The sequence below is a fragment of the Plasmodium fragile genome (genome assembly GCF_000956335.1).
Source record: "Plasmodium fragile strain nilgiri unplaced genomic scaffold supercont1.15, whole genome shotgun sequence".
NCBI lineage: Eukaryota > Apicomplexa > Aconoidasida > Haemosporida > Plasmodiidae > Plasmodium > Plasmodium fragile.
The window spans coordinates 18,998-30,007 of NW_012192595.1; the positions used below are offsets into that span (position 1 = coordinate 18,998).

At 42.7% G+C, this 11,010-nt stretch overlaps 2 protein-coding genes across 2 annotated transcripts; both read right to left on the reverse strand.

Moving 5' to 3' along the window:
- Positions 1-885: 885 nt before the first annotated feature.
- On the reverse strand, positions 886-2,094 carry AK88_01659 (methionine adenosyltransferase; the record flags this gene model as incomplete). Its single annotated transcript, XM_012479294.1, has 1 exon — positions 886-2,094. The coding sequence occupies one exon, from the start codon at positions 2,092-2,094 to the stop codon at positions 886-888; it is 1,209 nt and encodes a 402-aa protein (XP_012334717.1).
- Positions 2,095-4,907: 2,813 nt separating this feature from the next.
- Positions 4,908-10,281, reverse strand: AK88_01660 (uncharacterized protein; the record flags this gene model as incomplete). Its single annotated transcript, XM_012479295.1, has 7 exons — positions 4,908-4,960; positions 5,210-5,306; positions 5,480-5,534; positions 5,632-5,732; positions 5,845-5,919; positions 6,054-6,679; positions 6,879-10,281. The coding sequence occupies 7 exons, from the start codon at positions 10,279-10,281 to the stop codon at positions 4,908-4,910; spliced, it is 4,410 nt and encodes a 1,469-aa protein (XP_012334718.1).
- Positions 10,282-11,010: the final 729 nt, after the last annotated feature.

Here is an 11,010-nt window from a genome sequence, read left to right on the forward strand (position 1 = left end):
AAAAAAAAAAAAAAAAAAAAAAAAAGGGGGGGGGGGGGAGAAATGGTGAAAAGTGAAAAAGGCGAATGTGAAGGTTACAAAAAATACAACAACATATGCTGGTGCTACAATTGTTTACTAGCAAAAATGTTATTACATTTTTTTTTGTGGAGTACAACGAAAACAAAAACATAAGAGTGTGAATTTTTTTTTTTTTTTTTTTTTTTCCTTGTGGGTGGAAAAACGTATGTACAATATACATTCACATACGTACGCAACATACGTGCATGTGTTAATTAAGGATGAAGGGTGAAGAAAACAAATAGAAAAAAAAAAAAAAATGAAAAGGGATGCAAAATGAAATGATGTTTGTTTACGTGTACGTGTGCTGAATTGGACTTGGGCGAATATACATGGAAGGTACGCATGGCGGCGTTGTTCGCAGTAACACGCAAGCGCACTCCTGCCGTTCTGACACATGCACAAATACAAACGCGCGGCCCACGCGCGGGAATTACAAAATTTGCACCGGCCAAAATGTTCACTCAGTTTCGGCGGGAAAATATATATAGCTCCAACTTCCAATCTTATTAATTACAACGGGAGATAATTGAAAAAGGACCAACGGTCGGAAAAATACGCGCGCAACTCGTGCTGTTCACATGATGTTCTTTGTCTTTGTTTGTGTCTTGAGGAGTGTCCACATGGATAATTTCATGTAAAGGGTTTACATTGTGTTAAGGGCAACCCTTCAATTTTTTCCTTTATTTTATTATTCTATTTTTTACGGTGTTGGGTGGGAGGGTTAAAATGGGTCCACCCCTGTGTCTCACTTGTGCAAGACTCTTCCTCATTCGCAGGGCTTCCGCTAGAACCACACGCAGGGAAAAAAAAAAGAAAAAAAACTCAATTTTTGAGTACATTTTTTTCATGGGTGAGGTCCTTTATCTTCTCCCAGGTGAAGGAACTATCACTTCTTCCAAAGTGGCCATAGGCAGAGGTATTGGAAAAAATGGGTTGCTTCAATTTTAACTCTTCTATGATGAATCCAGGTCTCAAATCAAAATTGCGCAAAATAATTTGTTCTAAATCATAATCAGTGTATCCTGTGCTGACTGTTCCATACGAATTGACATTCAACGAAATAGGGTTAGCAATTCCAATGGAGTAGGATGCCTGTACTAGGACCCTCCTACAAAATTTATTTGCAACCAAAGACTTTGCAATGTAACGTAAATAATACGCAGCTGAGCGATCTACTTTAGATGGGTCCTTTCCAGAGAAGGCACCTCCTCCATGAGCACCCCAACCTCCATAAGTATCACAAATAATTTTCCTTCCTGTTAACCCTGCATCTGCTGCAGGTCCTCCAAGTACGAATTTGCCTGAAGGGTTCAAATAGTACAGAGTCTCCTCATCAAGCAGCTTCTCAGGGATAACATACTTCACTACATTTTCTATCAAATCAGATTTCAATTGTTCATATTTTACATTTTCAGCATGTTGTGTGGAAATCAAAATTGTATGTACACGTAGAGGTTCCATGTGTCCACCGAAATTTCCTTTATTTTTATATTCAATTGTTATTTGTGTCTTTCCATCTGGTCCTAAATAAGGAAGAATTCCTAGCTTCCTCACTTCTGTTAATCTTTTGCCTAATAAAGTGGCGTAGTGGTGTGTTAAGGGCATATAATTCTCCGCTTCATCAGTGGCATAGCCAAACATAATTCCCTGATCACCTGCTCCTATCAATTCTGGTTTCTTATTTTCATGCACACATTGAGCAATATCGGGGGATTGCTCATCTATATATATTTTTATGTCTGCAGTTTTGTAATCGAGTCCTTTACTTTCATCATCATATCCTATGTGCTTCAAAACGTCTCGAGCTACTTTGTCGTAATCAACTTTAGCTTTGGTTGTTATTTCTCCTAGGATAAAAATAAAGTTTTTCTTTGCGCACACTTCGCAAGCTACTTTGCTTTCTGGGTCTTCCCTCAGACAGGCGTCTAAAATGGCGTCTGAAATTTGGTCGCAGACTTTGTCCGGGTGCCCCTCGTTCACCGACTCGGACGTGAAGAGGAAGTTTCCTCGTTTTATTTTGAGGTGATTCATTGTTCTAGCGGCGTGGGGGGTGGTGGTTTGCAGGTCAACGCTGCTACGTTATTCTACGTTATGCTAGCGTACGCTTATCGCTCCTTATCAATGATGGTGTAGGGGCCGATCCAACGTGCGCGCGCACTTGCTGTTCGAACACCTGCCCAGTTACAAAATGTGGAAGGAGGGATTACGGCCACCCAGATTAACGGAGCCTTTCTCAATACAACACAAAAGGGGAGAGTAAAAAAAAAAAAACAAAAACAACAAAAGAAATGATCCACAGACCGCAAACAAATTGATCTTCAAATGTACAAATTATTGAGCGTAATATATAAGTACTCGTACGCTTAAAAAAAAAAAAAAAAGGCGAAACTTTTTTTTTTTTTTTTTTGTTCCCTATCTTGTTCAGAAGGAGAGAACTGCTTATTTGCTTGTTTCGGCTGATTCGTTTTCTCAATAAGGACTTTTCCTTATTCTGATGTGCCGTAAAAATCTGGTATTTTTTTTTTTCTCGTACGTTATAAAAATTTGTATTACGTAAGTATGGCTCCGCAAATGCATATACGCAAGGGAGTGACCTCTATGTTTTAATTGTTGGGAACATCTAGGGTTGCTTCGTTCGCTTGTTGCTTCGTTCGTTTGTTGCTTCGTTTGTATGACGATTCGTTTGTTAGCTTCTATCTTTGCTTCGCTTCGCTTGACGCTTTTTACCTTCCGGAATGCCGCACGACAATCATACGTTGCCGCTCGAAAACGGGAAAATACAAAACCGCAGGAATGACAGAGAAATATCGCTTAAAGCGTTGGAAGGAAGTGCAACGATGAAACGATAAAAAAGCGATGGAGTGATAACACGATGGAAAACAATCGCTTAATAGACTGATGGCATAAATCGAATGCAGGAACAATGGAAGAAGATGTTTTGCAAACAATACGGGAAAAAAAAAAAAATTTGGTGGATTTAATTTTTTACGCGTTTATCCATTTCGCCTCGAGTTTTGCGAACATATTTAAAAGTTTTTGTGCGCTTTTTTTATTTTTATTATTATTTATTTAATTATATATATTTTATATATATATATATATATTTTTTTTTTTTTTTTTGCCGTGAACGCGAACCGGCGTTATGCGCCACAAGAAAAAAAAAAGTGCTATGAGAAAATTTGTATTTTTTTACTTCACGCCTTCTGCATGCGCAATATGTACAAAGTGGATTTAATGTAGCACGTTTGGATGTACTTTAGTGTGTTTTTTTTTTTTTTTTTTTTGTAAGTATTTCGTTTGGTATGTTGCTCTGTTCGTTTGAATGGTCAGTCGAGTGATCATTTGAGCGGTCATCCATATGTGGGTTATTTACACCGCGGGGCTGATCTGAGTAGCCGACCCCTTGACCCAATTCGCCCTTTTGCTCTTTACGGGTGCTCTCCCCCCCAGCGGGCGAGCATGTTCTGCCGCTAACCGGCGACTGACTGGTGGTGGGAAGCCATCACACGCAGGGGCTGCAGGACAAGAGAGTGTAACAGATACCAAAGCGCGAATAGGGTCGATCATATCTACGCTCAACGCACAGACGGTGCGCCTCAGGGAATTCACGAATGGTCAGGGGGCCCTTCACATTTTCCATTACATATGCTGTGACGTCCCGGCAGCGGTACGCCAGCATACAGTTTCGAACCAAGGATACAAAATATAGGCCCGCCTTTACAAGCGCAAGTTTCAAATGGGATGCGGCTACGGCAGGAGTTGCTGCGGCGACGTCTGGCGAACCATTGTACGCTCAGCGTATATATATATATAAGTAGCATGTTGTAGTGAATAGAAGGAGCAGAAGTCGAAAGATGTGCGTGTAACCGAAATTATTAGAACCCCCATAGCTGACGTGGGGAATACCTTCCTGTATATCCCTTTGGAGTACATCTTCTCCGTAAATCCTCCTTTATTCTTCCCTGTGCACACGCGCGTGTATTCCACACGCCCCAGAGAATTTCGGCGGGCGCAAGGGGAATCGCATCTCCTCCGTGGGTGTTTCTCCGCTATGTCGCTTGGCTGAGAATCACCAGCAGGGGCAAGGAGTCAGAAGATACCTCAAGAAGGCACGGTGCACACAGAGCTGCCATAGGAGGGCGGGACGGCAACTAATTTCATCGTATTACCCCTAGTGCGCGCTCAACAGTTACGCCCCTTTTAGGGGACTTCCCATTTGTACCCCCAATTATTTATTTTCAGTTTCTCTTCACGCGCGTTAATGTGTTGAGGTTTGGGGAGGCAAATTCCATTGCCTATATTCGTGTGGCGATTTGCATCCATTATATGCGTTACGTTTCGGCCACACAGATTGGGGCTGCGCACCTACAGTTGCACACAGTACGAATTGCACCCCCGAACCCTATGCATAATATATACCCCTTTTGCTGCGTCAAAATGTAATGGGAACCTGTTCGCTCTACCTTCAACACACCAAGGGGGGAAAAAAGTGAGACCTTCACAAAATGACAAACATTGGGAAGAATGTAATCAGGTGGTCGGTCATTATGCCGTGGTTATTGTAATGCCGTTTTTATAGCTTACTTCGTTGCGCATAATTTAAAAAAAAAAAAATTTTTAGACTTTATCTTATGTTCGCTAAAGCTGTGCGCATCATTGGTCGACTTTGCAGCATGTTGTAAATCGTACGTTTCTTTAATGTTCGTGTGAAAACGGGGGGAGAAAAAAAAAAAAAAAAAAGAAAAAAAGGAAAAAGAAACAATTTAAAACTCATGTAAAAAAAAACACAATTTTGCAAAATGTAAAGGCGGGGCGAATTTATTTCCGATTTACACCAGTTGGATTTACTTATCCTTTTTGTCCATTTCGTCAAACAGTTTTTCGCACAGGGAGAGGGCTACGGGGAAGGAAAAAATTAAGACACGCAAAAAATTAATGGCCAAATGGGCAAGTGAGCAAACGATAAAATGAGTGAACGGACAAATGAACAAATAAACAACAGAACGAAACATGTAGGAACAATCACCGATTAACACATTCACGCGACATACGTTTAGTCTTTTTTTTTTTTTTCGTTCCCTCGCTTCCACCCCAGGGGAAGTTGGCTTTGGGTCAGGTTAATATTATTTCTCCATTTTTCACTTACTTGGATATTTAAATTTTTCCAACTTATAGTCTTCGTTATTTTTGATGGACTTTTTTACAAACTCGAGAACGTGCATGTCGAAGGCGTTTAGCAGGTCCTGTTCCAAAATGGTGAAAAAAAAAAAAAAAAAGAGCGTAATGTGTAAATGGTTTTAATGTGTGTACAAAAATGGTCATACAGACACAACCCCTGCGAAAAGAATATAGGGAAATTAAATGGGAAAAGCATTTATTCTGCTCTTCTTTTTTTTTTTTTTTTTTTTTTTTTTACGTCTGATAGTTCCAGGTCCACGTCCAAGTTTATGGTGCTCATGTTCCTTTTCCAGCTGCGAGATGGGGGACATGGAAAAAGTGAGTGCATGTTTGTCGTTGTGGAGAAGGGTGTGCAGGTTTGTATGTATGAGACCGTGTGTGCAAACTTACAGGAATGGCAACAAATTGCTGAAGGATATTTGATCTTTGGATGAGCCGTTTCCAATGTATGCGTTGCTTAAAGGGCGCTTGTTTCTGCAAATTTTAATCATCTGCGGGGGGTGGAATAAAATATATATATATTTCCTTAACCGCTCCACCGTTCCCTTCACGATTTTAAAAGAAAAAAGGGAAAAAAAAAAAACGCTAAACAGTTTTGCTTACCTGTCCGGAGAATATCTGAGTATTTTCCACCCACGTTTTATATCTGTTCTTCACTTCCTCGGGCATTCCTTCAAACTGTTATTGATGGGGGGGGAGAGAAATAGGACGGTGTGGAGAAATACTTCCATGAGGGGAAACACACAGATAAAGCAAACACTTAATCACTTTTGCAATTATGCTTAAACACGCATGACACGCTCATATGTTACCTTATCGCGAGGGGGTTCTCCCTGGGCATGGGCGCCTCCCCCAGCCATTTGATTCTGCACACAATTTAAAATGTTCGAAAAGTTTATGTTGGACAGCGGGGAGGTGGTGTTGTTAACGGCAGGGGTCCTCCTAATGTCCGTGACGATGGAGCTATCCTGCTTGCTGCTTGCCGTGTTCTTCATTACGCCGCCTTGTGGTGCAATTTGTTGTATCTGCTTTTCGCCCTGTGGAGTAGCAGTGTGCTTGTCTGTTGGTTTTTCTTTCTGAGGGATGCTGCTAGGATGCATATCTTTCCCCTTGTCGGCATCCTTTCCATCTGTATCTTCTCCATCTTTATCTTCTCGCTTAGGTTGATCCTTCACGTTGGAAGCCTCCTCCTTGTCCTTTCCATCATCCGACACGTCGTACATATCATCCATGTTACTATCACAGGAGGCGAAGTTACTATTGGTTGCATTGAGGGCGTCGCCTTTTGCTTCATCATCATGTTGTGCACTTTTTGGCTGACTGTCGTTACTTCCCATGTTTCCATTTTCCCTGTTCTCATTTTTGTTTTTAAATAGATTGTTGAGGATGTGGTTGAGGGGGCCACCGTGTCCTGCATTTCCTACATTTTCTGCATGTCCTACATTTTCTGCATGTCCTACATTTTCTGCATGTCCTTCATTTCCTGCATATATTGCGGTTGGGGAAGGGGGGATGAACGGGGTCATTTGGGGGGAAGAGTTAGCCAAAGGGTGACAACTAACACATGGACAAATTCGCCCCAGCGCGGGGAAAGCAACGCCGGCGAAAGTGACGTTGGGGCGCCTCATCCATTTTACCTGCTGCACTATTGCTGCTGCTCTCATTGGGGTCTCCGCTGCTGTATCCCTTGAAGGAGTGGCCATCTGTACGCACTTTTTTCCCGGCGTAGTGTTTGGCATCATCCTTGTTCTTCCTGTATCCCTCCTTCTCATCGCTCCTTTCCTTAAGACCCGGGTAGAGAAGCGAATTGTTGTTACCCTGTCCGGGGAAGTTCGAAAAGGGGTTGTTGGAGTGGCCGTTGGCGCCATTGTTCAAATGGTTAGAGGGATTATTAGAGGTACCATTCCAGTGCCCAGTTTGCCTAAATCTGCTACCCATCTTTTTGTCGCTATGTGAATTGGGATTGCATACTTTGTCTCCTTTGCCTACACGGTTGCTACTCACACCATCTTCCTTTCCCTGAGAGCATTCACCAGTGTTACTCCTCTCCTTATGGTTAGCAAATTCTTTCCTCAACAACATATTCTTATTCCCCTTAACTGTATTAAGGTAGTTTTTATAATAATCTTCAAATTCTTGCTGCAAGTTGGTTCTATTTGCATTATTCCTCAAATCATTATAAGGTAGGGGGTAGTAATTATCGGCCACGTTATGTAGGTAGGATGAGTTGTCATTGTTGAAGGCGTCCACATTTGCATGCCCGTAATTTCCATTAGGGAAAAAGTCATTTTGAAAAAACCTACTGCTTCTATTAGAATGAGCATTTCTTCCATTATTCGAATAATACAAATTTCGTAACTCCCTAAGGTATTCATGATTGATCGGATCTGAATATCTGTAGTGCCTTCCATAATTGTTGCAATAAAAATTATCGTAAAAGACAAAGAAGAAATTGGAGAGTCGTGAAAAAACTACCGACGCTAGGGATAGAATGATGCTTATCCTGGAGAAGGAAGACATGGAAATGTCGTTGTTCATAAAATTCGAATGATTAAATTGAATAATTATACTGTTAATTATATTGTTGATGTGAACAAAGAGGTAGAAGAAAACAAATATGGAGTTGCTGTTGTGGTACGAATTGATATAAGCGGATAAGTCTGGTCTGCGATATCCTGTTTCTTCTTCCAGCAGTACTAGCAGTTGTTCTATTACTCTCCATGGGATGTTTACTTCCATATTTTTGTGCTCTGAGTCGTTTGCATCATTTAAACATTTCAGATCGCTTCTCCCTAGTGCACTGTTCCTTCTGTCGCTCGACATTTGTATCGACCTTATATTATCCGATAGGGAATTGTTGTCGGACACGAGGGCACCGTCTTCTTCATTAATGGCAACTCTGGAGTTCGTTCGCATGGAGTCGTTACGCACTATCTCGTTGTTCCTTTCTATGTCGCTTAGCGGCACTAGGTTCGCGTACACGCTCCTGGGTGGATAGTTTTGCTCGTCCATCGGTCCGCCTGCAAAGAGAGGGTTACAGCGGTGGTGATCATTGTAACGGTGATACTCTCCTCCTCCACCGCTTCCACTCTTCCCACTTGGGGGGTGGGTTGTCCCCTTACCTGTGCCGTTGGCCTTCAAGTTGCTGCCTGGAAGGTCCACCAAATTATCGTGCGCGCCGCCACTCCCGAACAGAGCCTTGCTGCTGCTGTAGGCCTTCGTCCTCCTCTCCTTGTGCTTGACAAAATCATCCACCAAGTTGTGGTTGTTCGTTCCGTTCGCATTTTCGTTCGTGTCGCTCAGGTCGTCTCTGCCATACTTGAGGCTACTCCTGCTTCCTCTACAGAACGCAGCACCAACAGCTGCTCTGCCCCCGTGGTCCAGTACAAACGATGGGTACGCGCCTCCTAACCTCATGTCGTTTCTTCCTTTGAAAATCTGATTAAAGTGATTATTTATCCTGCCGTGGCTAATGCTGTTTGGGTGGTACATATAATTCTGGTGATACAAAAAATTGGGGTCGAAAAGGTATCTGTTCTTCTTCTTCATTTTCTTCTGCTTTTCCTTTTCCTTCTTTCTGTACTTTTTCTCCTTTTTGGCTAGCTCATCTTCGTCATAGTCGTACTCCTCCCCTTCATCGTCCCGTTGATCTTCCGTGGAGGAGGATACGGACGAAGAGCTACTCGAATCGTAGCTTTTCTTCTTCTTGTACTTATTTTTGAGTTTCTTTTTTTTCTTATATTTCTTCAATTTATGTACCTTTTTCCTTTCCTCCTCATCCTTCATGGTGGAGTCGACAGACAGGAGGGACGACCTTGAGCTGCTGCTACTGGAGCTGTCATCCTTACTCGAATGACTAACATGGTACTTGCCATTTTTTTTAATCTTATTTGATGTCTTCACATCCTTATTGTATTTTTTTCTCTTCTTTTTCATTTTCTTTATTTTCTTGCGTTGCTCCTTTGTGTAGTTTTCATCGTTTCCCTTCTCATTCGTACAGCTATTATCTGATGATGAATCTCCTTCGCTCTTTCCTGCGTCGTTCTGTCCACCATCATCACCTCCTTTATTACCACTTGGGCTTTGGTTCTTGCCATCTGCACCCGCTTCCGCGCACCGTTTCGCGTTCACCGTCTCGCCCTTCTTATCATTAGCCCCGTTCACGTAGTTGGGGCAGGCAAATTCGCTCGCGTTGGGATTTATGCCTGTGGTCCTCATGGCCGCGGTGAAAATGTTTTCTGCGTTGCCGCCTCCAAGCCCAGTTCCGAGGCCGCTCCCCATGGCGCCTCCCATTCCACTTCCTGCCCCTGCCCCGGCCGCTGTCGCATTTGCAGCCGCAGTGGCTGCGGCGGTGGCCGCGTCATAAATAAAGTTCGGGTTGATGTTTACCTGACTCATTATATCATTTAGCAAGGAGCATATGTTTGTCTGGCCCATCAGGTCCCCATCCATATTATCATTTCTTGTTAATCTCATGTGCGTGAAGTACAGAGGGGTGGATGAGGCTCCGACGTTAGGGTTGGCGCTACTATTAGGCATATTGGAAGCGGTGCCTCCATTTGAGGTGTTCCCACTGTTGCTATTCATATGGACATTTGAGCTGAAGTTTATATGTACGGGGTCCCCCATTACGTTTCCGTCGGTGCTCCTAAACATATTTGCATTTGCATTTGCGTTGGTGTTTGTGGCATCGCTTTTCCCATTCACAGCGTTCCCGTTGTTTGCAGCGTTCCCGTTGTTTGTGGCGTTCCCACTGCTTGTAGCGTTTCCATTTTCGTCATTAGGGTTGGAAGAGTTTTCCTTTTTCCTCACCACCAAATGAATGATATGATCATTTTGTATGTTATAATCTGCAACGCTTTTCTCGTTCGCTAGACACTGCCCTTGGTAGATCAACCGGATGTCCTGCTTGTCCACATTTTTCTTCTCTGCAATGATATTTTTTATTTCCTCTGCGCTGGTGTCTCCTTTTACGGACAGCTCGAATTCCTCATTGTCAATCGTTTTTATTTTTATTTTTATGTTTCCTTCATTCTCCATGTTGCCGCGTCAAACATGTACAAATATATGTGTGTGTCATATATTTCTGTGCATATATATTTGTTTATATATTTGTACGGGCATGTGTACGTTTGTGCGCGTCTGGCCTGCGCCGTGGTTCTGTTCCTCCAGTTCAGGGCGGACGCGTCCGGAAGTTAGGGGGAAAAAAAAAGAAAGAAAACAAAAAAAGGAGTCGTGGCGAGGCGTGTAGATCCCTCCTGATGCGAACGTCACAGCTGATGCGCGTCTCACGCGGGTTCACAAACCAAAATGATATGTATGTATTATTATATGCCCACGTGGGTGCACGGCGAAAAGAGGAATCAGTTCTCAAATCAGGGGGGCAGTTGCAGTTCCCTTAGGCGTATGAAAAAGAAAATGCTCGTTAGAAATTTCCGTATTATGTGCTACTTAAAAACGCGCGTTTTGCTAAATCACGATTAGGCATGCTCAGTTATGTTCGTAAGGTTTGCACAGTTTGGTATGCCAACCACGTGCGTATATTTATGTTCATGCATTTTTTTTGTTTCACGTCGTCCGCTAGTATACCCACCTATGCGAGAATTAGCCCTGCACGCCTTTGCAAACGAAGCGCTGTTCGCATAAGCAATAATATCCTATTCGCGCCACTAGGATGTTATACCTTTCCTTTAAGGGAAGGGAGAGGGATGTAGTATTTGTATTCGTGCCAATAGAAGGCATCCTTGCATTTTTTTTTTTTTTTTTTTT